The following is a 15,209-nucleotide window of genomic DNA, read 5'->3' on the forward strand; positions in this document are numbered from 1 at the left end:
CTTACCATCTGGGATTCAAGATCCAGCCAAGTCTCTAATATAATTCCCACAAATTTATTTCTGCTCCAGTGTGACCTCATTCCCTCTAGCTCGGGCTAGAATGGGAAGGATCCAAGTTCTAACACTGGTATAGCTTTTTGAGCTGTGAGTCTATAAACACTTGATCCTGTGGTTTCCTAGAACTTCAGTTTCCTCACTGGACTGAGAGCTCAGAAATCCCTCAGGTACCCGTCTGGAGCTCCATTCAGGTCATGGGAAACAAGAAAGACTCATGTTTGATGCCCATGAAGAAGGGTCCAAAGACAAAGGCAATCTCCTCACCACGATCAGCCTTCACATGGGATGGCCTGGTACTTTTGAGGAAGCTGCACTGATGCTGGAACTCGTAGAAGTAGACAGGGGCATGGGAACCTGGGAATGCATGTAGTAATATACTTATCCTTCATCCGAAGCTATCCTACCACGCATTTGGTGACATCATACTTTGATACAAAGTTATCTGGAATCATGAGAGTTAAGTGAGGAGTCCCATGTTGGAGCACTGACTGTGAGAAAAACCTTGGGTAAACAGTGACCCTAGAATTCCTGGCTGAGTAGTTTTTGGCAAATCAACAGAGTATCAGTAACTTGTTTCCAAACCTGTACCTGGATAAGATGTCACTCTCTTATACTATACACAAGAATTTACTGAGATTATGTATGTACTCACACTGAAAATGTGCCACTTGAAGTGCAGGGATCACGAACGTGAAGTCTGCCATCATCTCTTTGAACTGTAGTTGGAGGGTCTGGGGTTCCTCAGTGTCCCCCATGTACTCTTCTCTTAGCAGATCACCACACTCAGGAGGCAACCTCTATACCAGGGGGAGCAGAATGAGGTTATTCGGGCTCTTGGATAGATAGGCAACAGCCTTTGGCCTAGGATGACATAGTAAATAAAGGGAAGTGTTAAAGCACTAGAGTGACCCCATGCAGAAACATATACATACACCAACCTCTATTTCTGGGGATGCTGTCTGAGAAGGGTACATGGGGAGCCTCTATATCAGGACACGACCCAAGGAATCTCACCATCTGTGCTGCTTTGCTCCTCAGAACAGTCTGCAGGTTCTCTGTGGTTATTTCCTTTATGGTAGGAGCAGTGCCCATGAACTGGGAGGCAGAGAACAGTCTTCAGGGTGGGTGGGATGGACCTGAGTCCTAGAATCTATGAGTCCCCACCACCCACCATATGAATTCGCAGGTTCCCAGGTGATTGGAACTAGGCCTCACCATGGGGTTGGTCCAACCATATTCATCATTGTTGACACCAATGATGCTGGGAACAGGTTGAAAATCCACAGAGGCCAACAACTCTTGGGGACGCCTGGGTAGGAACTCCCCATCTACCACACCAGAAATTATCTTAAAGACCTGGGGAGGGGAGTATTAAAGATCAGTGCTGAAGGTCAATCACGTACATAATCTAATGGCCACTGAGTCACGTACATATTCTAATGGCCACTGAGTTGCCCCTACCACTTCTCCCATTTCTTTCTTCATCTGAGATGTTCTTTCACCCTGACAGAGATCCCACACCTTGATTAGTCTATCTTGGTGCTCACTTTTTAAAATATTTTATTTTAATTTTTTGTGTATAAGTGTATTGCCTGCATGTGTATAACTGCACTCATGCCTTGCAATACCTATGGAGGTCAGAAGAAGGCATCAGATCCCCTGGAACTGGAGTTACTGATGGTTATTAGCCACCATTTGGGTGCTGGGAATCGAACCTGCGTCCTCTGCAAGAGCAGTCAGAGCTCTTAACCACTGAGCCACCTCTCTAGCCCTTGGTGTTCATTTTTTATACAAGACTAAAAGGATACCCAGTCATGGAGATGAGGTAATTGGTTCAGAGTAGCGAGGACTGGCTCTCCCACATTCTGTTGACCAGGAATCCAAGCCACATGATTCTCCCAATCTTGTTAATAGCCAGAATCTCCTCTTCACTCTTGCCTCGCAGACAGCACACCAGGGCCTCTGAATCCACAGCCTCACATCCAGATAGGTTGGCCACCATCTGTAAGGGGCCAGGCAGGGGCTGGTTTATCTTCTAGAAAGGAAGAAGAGTTTTCCCAATCCCAACTGGTTGCCATTGCCCCTAAATACCATGCCATACTCTCTTGTGTGGGGGTTGGAATGAGTATGAAATTGTTCCCATTTTCCTGTTGCTCAGAGGTGACAGCCACAGGAAACTTTCTACCTGCATAGTTGTTTTTGTTCTCTCTCTTTCTCTTTCTCTCTCTCTCTCTCTCTCTCTCTCTCTCTCTCTCTCTCTCTCTCTCTCTCTCTCTCTCTCCCCCCATCTCTCTCTCATGTTTGTGAGCATGTGCATGTGTGTGTGTGTGTGCGTGTGCGTGTGTGTGTTCAGATGTGAGTGCAGGAGTGTGTGCCAAGGTTTGAGTATAAAGGTCAGAGGACAATCTCAGCTCTCTGTCACTTTCCCCCTTGTTTGAGACAAGGTCTCTTATTTTACTGCTGCGTACACCAGCTGAGCTGGACTTTGAGCACCCAGGATTTCCCCTTTGTCTTCCAACTCACCATACGAACCCTGGGAATATAGACACATGATAACACCTCCAAGCCTTTGTGAGTTCTGGGGATTTTTAGCAGGTACTCATGTTTACACAGCAAGCACTTTCACTAGGTCATCTTTCCAGCCTATGCACACTTCTTTTTGCCAAGAGTGAAAGATGCAAAGTGCATTTTGCTGGCCTTATAATATACTTGTCATGCTGGTGTGGTGGCACATGCCTTTGATCCCAGCACTTGGGAGGCAGAGACAAGCGGATCTCTGAGAGTTCAAGGCCAGCCTAGTCTACATAGTGAGTTCCAGGTCAGCTGGGGCTACAGGGAGACCCTGTCTCAAAAAGACCAATAATAATAATAATAATAATAATAAACTTGTCATATATAAAGCATAGAGGAGTAGGGTCTAATTCTTGAACTTCTCAGAAATTACTGGAAAGAAGCTATTTCCCACAGTCTTTGTTTTACCCAACGTACCAGAGGGTAAGGATTGAGGCAGCAGGGTTGGCCATGGGGTAGTTGAGGACCCTTACCATGTAGACTCCCTCAGAGGTATCAGAGATAATGTCTGGCAGTATAGCCACCCCACTCTCCATGATGGCTCTGTGGAAGAGTCCTTGGGACATGAGGGACACATGTGAAGACACATTTGTGCTACCTGCTGATGCTCCAAAAATTGTGACCTGGTCAGGGTTGCCTCCAAAGTGGGCAATATTCTGCTGGACCCAGCATAGGGCAGCCACTTGGTCCAGGTAGCCCCAGTTGCCTCTAGCATGCTGGTCTCCAGTGCTGAGAAGTGGCAAAGACTGAGATCTCAGAGCTGTCCTGGCTTCGTTGGGCCTCCATTGCCCTGTCTAACCCCAAGCTCACCTGAAGAAGCCCAGGACACCAAGGCAGTATTGGATAGTGACCACTATGACATCCTCAGTGGCTGCCAGTGTGGATCCATCATACTTGGAAGCTGTGCCCATAACCAGTCCACCACCATGGATCCATACCATCACCTGGAGAATGTAGACAGATATCAAAAGGCTCCTATGCAACCCAAGCTCCAGCTTGACTATTAGATTATCAACTACTTTATCTCTGTGCAGGTAGACATATATACAGACCTCCCCAGTACCTCAGAACCTGGGCCAAGAACAGGAAACTCCAGTGCTTCCATCAGTGTGTTTCCAGTCCCCTTCCCCACCTCTGCTTGGATTAATGGTCTTAAGTCTTAGAGTAATGTCATCACTACTCTCAGACCCCTCAAATAAAAGAGGTGTCACCATGAGTGTCTCTCCTGATTATTAAAAGCATCATCAAATCTCATTGACACAAAAGATAATCTATAGCTAGGAATTTGAGTGACTTCAGTGTTCAGCACTTGGTCCGCTAATAGAGAGTCCTGGTTTGATCTGAGGGCTACAACCTCTGACCTCTTGGGTCTCTACTGTTCTATGTCTCACCCATATCCAGAGTTTAGCTGAGAAAGCCTTCTTAGACTCCGTAGGGTAAGTATTAGAGTTCACAGTGCAATGGGGCTCAGGCTGTTTTTGTCCCTTCAATCATCCTGCAGGAAAAATGTCAAACCCACATAGCCTGCTGCTGACCATGGCCTGATACTCACAGGCAAATAAGAGCCTTCATGGGCATGGGCTGATGTGTAGATGTTGAGATATAGGCAGTCCTCAGACATGGAGATGGAAGACATGAGCATCTTCTTCTTCAGACCCTCTCCATCCATCATATCAATATTTTGCAGACACCTGGTAATAATGACAGGCAGTTTATCCAAGGGAGGTGTGGTGGTTAAAACATATCTTGAGTCTGTATTTGTTCTCTGCCACCTTCAGTTGCTTCTTCCCATGGTGCACTAAGATCCTTCTCTAAAGTCCCTTCCTACCAAAGTGAAGGGAAAGTTGAGATTGAGGCAGACCTTTAGGGAGGCCTCCAGTAGGATCTTACTCTTCCTAGGATATTGAGACTTATAGGAGTCTCTGAAGATGATTGGCTACATGTAGTGACAGCCACCATTTCCCTTTGTACTTGTTAACACCGGGTGTGATTGTTAGTTTTGATTGCCCACTAGACACAATGTAGAATCACCTGGGAAGAGAGTCTGACTGAGGGATTGTCTATACCAGGGTGGTCTGTGGGAATGTCTACGGGTGATTATCTTGATCATGTTAATTGAAGTGGGAAGACTTGACCATTTTCAGAGGCACCATTCCCTAGGAAGTGGCTTCTGAACTGTATAAAGTAGAAAAAGGGAGCTGAACATTAGCAAGCGTGCATGAATCATTTGCACTCTATTGTTGATTATAGATGTGATGGGATCAGCTTCTTTAATTATCTACTTCTGTGGCTTCTCCCTTATGATGAACTGTGACCCATAATAAAACATTTCATCCTTAAGTTGCCTTTGTCAATATTTTATTACACCAATTGGAAATGAAATTTAGATTCTTGGGTACAGGGGTGCTGTGCCACACAGATACAGTAGGAATGGATGAGCAATACTGTCTCGTAGAGTAGGTGGGATGTCCATCCCATGTCCATGCTCTCAGAGAAACTCCTTCGATAAAATCTTCAGTTAGTTTGGGCTGGAGAGATGGCTCAGTGGATAAGAGCACTGACTGTTTTTGCGGAGGGCCCAGGTTTGGTTCCTAACACCCACATGATAGCTCACAATCATCCATAACCCCAGTGCTAGGGGATCTGATGCCCTCTTCTGTCCTCCGCAGGCAGTGCACATCGTAGTGCATTTATATATATGTAAGTATAACTCTCACACACATAAAAGATAAAAATTTTTAAATTTGAAATCTTCAGTTAGAAGCATATATACTTGATCCTTTGTCAATAGCACCTTGTCACAGTGACTGTGGATGGTGGGGGTGGCAACTGCCCATCCTCTGCCCTTTTCAGGGACTGGAATGTATGATACAGGACTCAGGGACTCTTGATGCTTAGTAGGCCACACTGACTCTGCCCAGAGATCACTCCCATGGTAGCAAGAATGCTTGGCATAAACTGAATGTGCTCCTCTCTGCAGTCCTGAAGCTAACTCCCTACAGGTGCCAAGCTCTGACCTAGGAGCCTGGCATGGCTCTCCTACTCTAAACCTTAGCATGTGCACTTTAAAAAATGCATGGGTGACTCTCCCTCACACAGAGAGAAAACTGTTAAGGAGTTGAGCTAGAGGAAGCATTTCAGTGTGACCCAGGGTTCAGAGCACCTGTTCATCCCAGGGTCTGAAGGGTGCTGGACCCCAGGACTTACATAGCTGGGTGAGAAGTTCCATCTCTCACACCACTCCATGGTTCAGGGAACTCAGGAGGAGCAAACCTCAGTGGTCCTACAGGTGGCTTGGCAAAGGGAATTCCCAGGAATGTGTGGACACCCACTTTGGTGTCCTTCACATGGATGAGCCTGCCTAGCACCTGCCCTGTGTGTGTGGTCCTGATGGGACTGGATGAGTCCTGGCCTGTGGGAAGAGAGGTGCTATTAGTGTGTTGGTTCATTCTAATCAACTAGCAGCACACTGTGGGAGTTCCTGTCTCACTGTCAGCAAGGTGCATAGTGGGAAAGGGAATACTGGGCCTCTCCATTCAATTGTGGGGTGGGGGCACTTGGCTTTTGTGATTCTCCCCACCCCTACCAGGGCCAGGAAATTTGCCCACAGTCCTTTTGAAGAGTGCCAGGGCACTTCTCTGGCCAAAATGTGACACCCTTAGAACCCATTGCATGAAGGTATTATTATTGTCATTATCCAAGGGTCAGTAGCAGTTATAGCCACAGCCACACACAGAAGGAAATATTCCTTCTGCCCTTCATTCCTCTTATCTTCAGATTCAGCGCGTTTCAGGGCCTCTCACACAGGACTGGTTCCTCAGTAAGGGGTGTCCATACATCTGTGCGCTGCAGGGCTCATGCTGTGATCTTTGGTGGGACCACTGGGAAGCACACATTTCCTCCACTTTCATCTGACATCTCCACCACCTCCCCCCTTGCTGGTACCTCCCCTCCACAATCTCCATCTCTGACTCTGCAGGACTGGCAGCTCTGACCCCTTTGGCTGCCCATCGCCCACTTAGGGAGCTTTACCGTGCACATGGAGGAGGAGAAGCAGGAGCCCACAGACCACAGATTTAAGCCAGCCAGGAAGTCTGTCCAGGGACATGATTGGCTTCCAGGCCCGAGTCTGTACTGCTGCAGGGTGACAGTGTTTCATCAACAGGAAGTACAATACAAGCCTTGCCAAGCCAGGAATTTGAACCAAAAGAAAAAGTAGGCGGGAAACTTGGTGGAGTAGTGCAAAGTTCTTATTGTAGGAGGCCTGCAGGTGAGCCAAAGGCCAGCAGGCAGGGCAAAACCACCTCTGCTGTTTCTGTTCCTTCTTTGTTCTCCTGAAAGGCAGAGCTTGGCTTCTGAAGCCCTCTGGGGTACCAGGAACCCCGGTCCTCACACCTAGAGTCACTATGATCCCTGTCCTTGTACTCACCTGCCATGTAGGTGATGTTGTGAAGATCAGGGAAAAGAAAGCTGTAACAGGAGGGCTTCTCTGAGTAGGCACATAATCAAGATGCCACAGACTGAGCGGTGCATGCAAGGACAGTGAGCTCTGAGTGTAATCTTCATCCTGAAGATTCCTCTGTGCTTTGAAGACTCATAGTTTACCTGATCTACCTTCAGGGTCTGTCATCCTGTACCATGATCTTAGAATTTACATGACCCTGTTAGTTATTGTTATTTCATTGAAACACACTACAATTCTGGAAAAAAAATTTTAATTTTATGTGTATGAGTGTATTGTCTGCATGTAGCTAAGTGCACCCATGTCATGCAATGCCCACAGAGGACAGAAGAACCCTTTGGGTCCCCTGGAACTGGAGTTATAGACAGTTGTTAGTTGCCATGTGGGTGCTGGGATTCAAACCTGGGTCTTCTACAAAAACAACCAGTGTTCTTAACTGCTGAGCCATCTCTGTAGCCCCGAAAAAAAAATTTTTTAAGATAAGGTCTTACTATGTAGCCCTGGCTGTCCTGGAATTTGCTACGCAAACCAGCTGGCCTCAAACTCACAAAGATCTACGTACCTCTGCCTCCAGAGTGCTAGAATTAAAAGATGTGCCACCCAGCTCCAGCACTTCTTAAATCTACATCTCTTATTTATTCCACCTTCAAAATGTGGCTACTTGAGCGGCCATCTCCTGCCGAGTTCGACTTTACAGTCATTTATTCACTTCAAAAACATTATTATTTTTTTTTTCTAGGGCTGGGACTTCTTTCCCACCTCCCCCATCCTTGATAGAGTCTCAGAGAGGGGGCATCAGTTTTCTTTATTAGGGTGATGTCTGGTAGGGTGACCAGACTCCAAAGGATAGACCCATACCCAAGAGCATTTGGGAAACACAGATTAGATTTGATAGACATTTAAGCAAAAGGGGCGGTGGGGGCTGGAGAGATGGCTCAGTAGTTAAGAGCACTGGCTGTTCTTGCACAGGACCCAAGTTCAATTTCCCAGCACCTACATGGTTGCTGACAACTGTCCATAACTCCAGTTCCAGGGGAATCCAATGCCCTCTTCTGACCTCCGTGAGTATTACATGACATGGGTGCACTTACATATGTGCATGCAATACACTCATAGACATAAAATAAAAGTAGTAAAAAATTTTCTTAAATGAAATAAAGCTCAGAGCTGGAGAGATAGCTCGGTGGTTAAGAGCACTGGCTGTTCTTCAAAAGACCCAGGTTTGAACCCCAGCACCCACGTGGTAGCTAACAACCTTCTGTAACTCCAGTACCAGGGGATCTGACACCTTCTTCTGGCTTCTGAAGACATTGCACGACACAGGTGCACTTACATAAATGCAGGCAAAACACTCACACATATAAAATAAAAATAAATAAAAACTGTAAAAAAAGCAAATAATAACAGAGGACATGAATATGGGGAAGTGAGAAGGTGGAGTAGAGGGGGAGGGGTCTGAATATGATCCAAGTACATTGTATGAAATTCTAGAATCAATAAAAATATTTGAAATAGGGCTGGAGAGATGGCTCAGGGGTTAAGAACACTGGTTGTTCTTGCAGAAGACCTGGGTTCAAATCCCAGCACCCACATGGCAGCTAACAACTGTCCATAACTCCAGTCCCAGGGGATCCAACAGCCTCTTCTGACATCCTCGGGCATTGCATGACGCGGGTGCACTTACTTACATGCAGGCAATGCACACATACACATAAAATAAAAATAATGAACATTAAAAAAATATGTTTTAAAATAAAAATAGAAAGATTATTATTAAAACATTGGAATTTATTTACTTACTGTGTTATGTATGTATGTGGGCATTGCCATGATACCTATGTGGAGATCAGAGGACAACTTGTGAGTCTGGCTTCTCCCCTTACACAATTTGGGTCCCAGGGCGAACTCAGGTCATCAAGTTTCATGGGAAACTCATCGGATGAGCCAACTGGTCAGCCAACAAGTTACTAGCATTTAATGGGGCCGGGTTGGGACCAACACTGGGCTCTATCTGGGCTCTCAGAGCCTATGAGAAAGCTGGGGAAACAGGTCTATAAATAGGAGTTTATCACAAAGAAACCTGACAAGATAATCAGAGTACAGGATCCGGAGTTTACACCTAGCCCAGGTTGACTTCCTGGAGGAGTGAGTATGCAGATCAACATCAGACAGGTTTTAGTGCCATGTGAGAATTGGCCTTGGCTCCGTTTTTATAACCCCAATAGTCTTGGGCACTCACAGCCTAGCATTGCAAGACTTCCTCTTTGGTAGCTTTCTGACTTCCCCTCCCACCACCCCCGGGACAGCATAGCCATGGCTTCTCCTATATCCTTCAGTTCGCAAGACCTGCTCTTGATGCAGTATTGTGCCTCCCTCCAATGTTCTCTTCTGTAGTTTGTTGTCCCCACCCTTCGTGGAAGATGTTCTATCTTCCCTAAATTCCTTAGTAGGGAAATGCTGAGCTGTGGGGGCTGAGAAGTCTCTAGTTCCTCAACCTCGGGGTCAAGGAAACAACTGCTTCCTGGTTTTTTCACATCCTGGTGCTTCTTCTTAATCCTAAACATTCTTTGCTTGGGTTTTATAGTGTTTTTCCCCTCTGGGTTGTTGTTTGATTGGTTATTTATTTATTTACTTATTTATTATTATTTATTTATTTATTTAGAGCTCTGCTGGGGAAAGTCCCCATGTGCTCTGCCACTTACTACACCATCATTCAGAGGCCCTGGGCTGATGATGGCCAAGGCCATAGTAAAAATGTGGGATGAAGAAGACTCAAGGACATTTCTGTGGATGGAGGCAGGGGATGAGTGGGAGGGAAACACCTGCAGTGAGATACCACTACACACCCATTCAGTACAATCTGACTTAAGATCCAGAAGCCCAGTGTTAGCAAAGACATGGAGCCCCCGGTGCCCTCATACATGACTGGAGAAAATGCAAATGTCATAATCATTTTGGAAGACAGTTTGGCATTTTCTTCAAAAGTTAAACACACTAATCCTATGATTGAGCCATTCTACTCTTGGGTCTTTCAACCAGGGAAACGAAAGCACTGACTACAAAAACTCATGTTTCACAAAGTTCACAACAGCTTTGCTAAAAGTAGCCCAAAATCAGAAATCACTCAGACGTGTGGCAAATGGAGAAGGAGAGAAAGTGTGCTATGTTCGTATGCAGAATGACACTGTCAACGGTGACAGTACACTTGAATCTCAAAGATGTACTTAGTAACAGAACCAATGACAAATGATTCCTTCTCTATCATAGGACTCTGATGTCCAGGCCTCTGATGTCTCTAAATCATGCAATGTCCAAACAATTCCATCAGAAAACAGCCAAGGGGTTACTCTGGAGCAGAGATCAGACAATGATTAACAAAAAGAACATGAAGGAAATTTTTCCACTAAAATAATTCTCATATTTGAAGGACAGGCACTTGCATTTATCATATTTTTAGACAAATATACAAAGCTTTGCTGGTTAAAGGTAAACCTATTTACATATAAATTACTCAACACTAAAGTTTTTCAAAAATATAGCTACTAAACTCCAAAGAAAAGTAGCCAGTTTCTTGGCTAAAAATCAAAAATGACCTTGGGCCTCTTAGCAACACACTCTTTTCCAAAGGCCAAAAATGTGAAAAGTATTTGGGAGCGCTTATCTAATCCCTAAAAGATTTTAGGATTACCTCTTCGGAGGGGGGAATATGAGAGTAGCAAAAAGCCCCGCTGAATAAAAAGAAAGAGTTCAGGAAATTATTCAGGAAAAAGTGACAAGGAGATTATGGGAGGAGTTGTGGGGGGAGGAGTGGGCATGGATTTGATCAAAACACCTTATATGTGTGTATGAAATTCTCAATAAATTTTTTAAAAGTTAAAAATATATATAGCTACTAAAAACAACAACAAAAGCCAGGCATGGTGGCACCCATCTTTAATCCCAGCATGTGGGAGGCAGAGATGGGTGAATCTCTGTGAGACTGAGGCCAGCCTGGTCAACATGGCAATTTCCAGGCCAATAGGGGCCATAAGGAGACACTGTCTCAAAAAAAAAAAAAATGATAACATACAAATCACACACACACACACACATGCACACACACTGAGTCTAACTCATTTAGTGACATGTTCTGCGCATCAGCAGAAATGAAAACCTCACGGTCATATTTGCAGCAGGAGCTCAATAATGTCTTAAGGCCCCAGTAAGTATCAAGTACCAGCTGTCCTGCACTAAAAGGAAGGGCTTTTTCCTCTGCCCTGCTCCTGAGCCCAGGCTAAAATGTATCCACATCTCTGTTCTCCCCACTGGTGTTGGGGTGGACACTGAAAGAATCAGCACTTTCATGATGTCCTATGGTTGGTCTTCAATGTGGTGAATGAAAGGACTTTGCCAATGTAGGAAAACTGGTACCTCAGGAGGGCAAGATGGTCACACACCTTTGTAAAGTGGCATAAAGTATAAGAGAGTTTAGGGACATCAATAAGGTTAGGATGAAAACCAGAAACATGGAAGATGAAACAGAGTAGTAGTGCCAGGAGGAGCCAGGAGGCTTAGGGGGAACTCTGAAAGGCCCATGGGCCCCTCCACATGTGGACAGGTGCTCAGGGAAGACAAGATGGGAATCTCTTCTCCTGGACATTTTGGGGCCTTCTGATATTACATCTCACTTCCAGGACACACCCCACAGTCAAACACATTCACAGATGTCCTGAGCCACTCCAAGGCCCTAGGAGTAAGAACAAACCTCAGCATACACACACACACACACACACACACACACACACGCTCAGGATCAAGGGACTTACATACTCCACAGTCAAACACATTCATAGATGTCCTGAGCTGCTCCAAGGCCCTAGGAGTACTAGGAGTAAGAACAAACCTCAGCATACACACACACACACACACACACAAACACACACACTCAGGATCAAGGGACTAATGGACCTGTCCATTTCTCATAAAATATTGTACTATTCACCACCTGTAGAGACATAAATGATTGAGTCAATTGTCTTAAATTTCAATCAAAGGTGACATGTAAGTTGCATCATAGTGTCATTTCCAGTGTCATGATTTTAAGAGTCAGGGCTGGTAAGAGACCATGAGCACCATTGTTTATTCATTTTACTCCCTGGAGTCACAAAGTACAGCCTTTAAAACAAAGAGTTAGCTTTCTCCACACAGCAAATATGCTGTCATCTTGACCCTGAACTTCTTGTCTCCAAAACTGTGAACAAATTTCAGTTGTTTAGAAGTTACACAGATTATCATAGATACATACTTGAATACATATATGATGAATATTACTGAGATTCAGTTTCCTGTGTCCTTGAAGCCATGCCATCCCCCTGCCTTACAAGTAGCTGGGTCATAGACATCTGCCACAGTGTCCATCTTGCAGCTTATGATGATTTTGTTATAGCAGCTAGATTAGGCAGGGCTCCCTAGAGGAACAGAACAGATAGAAAGTCCATGAGTTATAAAGGGGGATTGACTAGGATGACTACCTTACATGATAGATGAGGTGTAGTGTCACAATAGCCATCTGCACCGGGAAGGCTAAGAACAATGGTAGCTGTTCTTTAGCCCATGAAGCTCGATGCCTCGGCATTCCCAATCTGGCATCAAACGCCTGGGAGATTCCTGTAGAGTCACACTGGAAAGTTGAAGAAACTGGAGTCTGAGGTCAGTGAAGGATGAGAGGATCCTTCTGGAAGGACACATACACTATCTGCACTGACATAACAGCTATGTGCTGGACTTGGATCTTCTGGGAAGAGGTTTTAGGTCCAGAACTGTATAGCATGTGGACTTTCAGGGCACAGCCCCCAGAAGACCTGATGTCCAACTGCAGATATTGTTCATCCTAGTCCCACACAGTCCAGTAGGGTAGACTCTGGCTGTTGGGGTTCCTGTGGATATATCCTCCTAGCAGAGGAAGGGCATCCTCTCACCTGTGTCTGATCCAAAGCCTGGTCCCCTGATTTCTGTCAGTGCAATGGACGAGCAGGCCAGGGGGCTAAAGACTGATGGCGCAGGTATCCTGAAATAGGGATGCAAGTGTCACCCACTAGTGCCTGCTCATGTAGGTCAAGGTTACTTGGCCTGCTTTGTGCAAGCTCTAAACAACAATGCCACAGCATTATGGCCCATACACCAAGTTACTGAAAGATGACCAGTAACTGACATCTACAACATGTCTAAGTGTGCCCTGGTGAAGGAAAAACTCTGTAATGTGATCAAGGAGACCACCATCCACAAAGGGAGTCCAGGATGGGGTCCCACCCCTGAGGATGTTGAAGGAAGGGCATCCTCTCACCTTTGTCATGCAAAGTTGGCCCAGTATGTCATCTTCCTCCTGCTCAGCAGCTCCTCCTCCTGATCAGTGAAGGCAACTGGAGATGTAAGGTCAAGGGAAGAGGCCCCAGCTGCCTCATGGAGCTGATCACCTATGCTTCATACTCAGCCCACCAGTTGTAACCTGAAGGAGAGTGCCTCTCAGATCCCCTCCCTATCCTCTGAGAAAAAGCTGCCCTCCACCTGACTCTGGAAATCCCCTCCATTGTTCAAGCCCTTTCCTGGTATCTGTTTATGATTTCTATGGAAATAGTCTGTGTCAGAAGAGAGAGAACATTCTACCCCAGGTAAGTTAGCCAATGGCAGTATACCTGATACGTCTGTGTATGGATTTTATGGGAATAATCTGGGGCAGAAGAGAAAGAACGTTCTGCCCCAGGTAAGAAAGCCAATGGCTGTGTTGCCCCAGGTAAGCTAGCCAATGGCAGTATACCTGATACATCTGTGTATGGTTTCTATGGAAATAATCTGGAACAGAAGAGAAAGAACGTTCTGCCCCAGGTAAGATAGCCAATGGCTGTAAAGTCTCTGGAAATCAGCCCTAGATTGTTCCAATCCTTTCTTGGTTATTCTGTGTATGGTTTCTATGGACATCCCCTGCTTTGTGGTTTTTGTGGGTTTTCTGCTTAAAAGCCCTGCGTTTTCACTGTTCAGGGTCACAGTACAGCTCCTGAGACTGTGTCCCCAACCAGTTGGCTCCAATAAAGCTCTCCTTTTTACTAAGACTCAGTGTCTGAGTGGTCAATTTAGGGAATTTTTTGGACCCTGAACATTTTGGGGGGCTTTTCCGGGATTCCCTGAAAACCCTTGGTCTGTTTTCCTGTCTTTTTCTGCCCTCTGTCTGGTGCCTGGAGACTTCAGTTCTAATTCCTCCTGCGGTGAGTCTGTTTTGGGTTCTGATCTGACTATCTGGACTTCCAGGGGTTCAAAGAAGAGAAACGACGCAGTATTGCTCTCTGAGCCAGAGGACGGGGGATGCCCCAACCCTCCATCTGATTGGTTGACTGTCTGTGGCTTCCAGGCATTTGGTGACCCTAGTAGCTCCCGCAGCAGCGACCATCGAATGCGCAGCGATTCCCCAACCACAGCGCTTTTGTTCTGTGTTCTGTGTCATCCTGGTGTCAAATTTTTGTTTCCTGTTTGTCTGGTTCTCACTGGTCTTTGTTTTGGATTAATCCTCTTCTTTTCCATTATGGGTCAGACTCCTTCATCTGAAGATACTCCCCTTGACCTAATTCTTCCTCATTTTAAAAATTTCCAAAAAGCAGCTGCAATCTCTGGAGACACTGTTTATTCGGGGAAATTCCAGACCCTCTGTTCTCTTGATTGGCCATCCTTTGATGAAGGATGGCTTTCTTCTCTTCAGGCTGTGAGCTTTGGAAGCCCAGGACACCCTGATCAGGTTCCTTATGTCATGGTTTACTTTTACCTTTTGGACAAAACTCCTAAATTGTTGAGCTCACCAGCCCACCTGGGATGATATCCAACAACCCCTTCTCACCCTCTTCACCACTGAGGAATGCACCCTCTCTGAGGCTCAGAAATGGGTACCTGCTGAAAGTGGCCCATTTACTGAGGATCCTGGGGTGATCGAGGAATTTTCCCTCACGGCCACCCAGATTGGGATCCCAACACCTCTGCAGGTAGGGAGTCACTCAGACTCTATCGCCAGATTCTTATGGGGGGTCTCCAGGCCACTACAAAAAGGCCTACAAATTTGTCAAAAGTCAGCCAGGTTTTGCAGGACAAAAGACTTGTT

At 45.7% G+C, this 15,209-nt stretch overlaps 1 protein-coding gene and 1 pseudogene across 1 annotated transcript in view; both read right to left on the reverse strand.

Annotated features, from left to right (window-relative positions):
- LOC103744492 (acylcarnitine hydrolase-like) overlaps positions 1-6,736 on the reverse strand; it is a 7,578-nt gene extending 842 nt beyond the window's left edge. The window contains exons 1-11 of the mRNA XM_017801400.1: positions 6,661-6,736; positions 5,836-6,040; positions 4,181-4,319; positions 3,439-3,572; positions 3,102-3,357; positions 1,963-2,059; positions 1,273-1,415; positions 1,072-1,152; positions 710-854; positions 270-411; positions 126-133 (exon numbers count right to left, since the gene is read on the reverse strand). Of these exons, the coding sequence (XP_017656889.1) occupies positions 126-133; positions 270-411; positions 710-854; positions 1,072-1,152; positions 1,273-1,415; positions 1,963-2,059; positions 3,102-3,357; positions 3,439-3,572; positions 4,181-4,319; positions 5,836-6,040; positions 6,661-6,736 (1,426 nt within the window). The remainder of the gene's footprint in view (positions 1-125; positions 134-269; positions 412-709; positions 855-1,071; positions 1,153-1,272; positions 1,416-1,962; positions 2,060-3,101; positions 3,358-3,438; positions 3,573-4,180; positions 4,320-5,835; positions 6,041-6,660) is intronic.
- Positions 6,737-13,417: 6,681 nt separating this feature from the next.
- Positions 13,418-15,209, reverse strand: part of LOC103744505 — a 13,025-nt pseudogene continuing 11,233 nt past the window's right edge.

The sequence above is a fragment of the Nannospalax galili genome, unplaced genomic scaffold (genome assembly GCF_000622305.1).
Source record: "Nannospalax galili isolate Female #2095 unplaced genomic scaffold, S.galili_v1.0 scaffold2103, whole genome shotgun sequence".
In the NCBI taxonomy this organism is placed as follows: Eukaryota; Metazoa; Chordata; class Mammalia; order Rodentia; family Spalacidae; genus Nannospalax; species Nannospalax galili.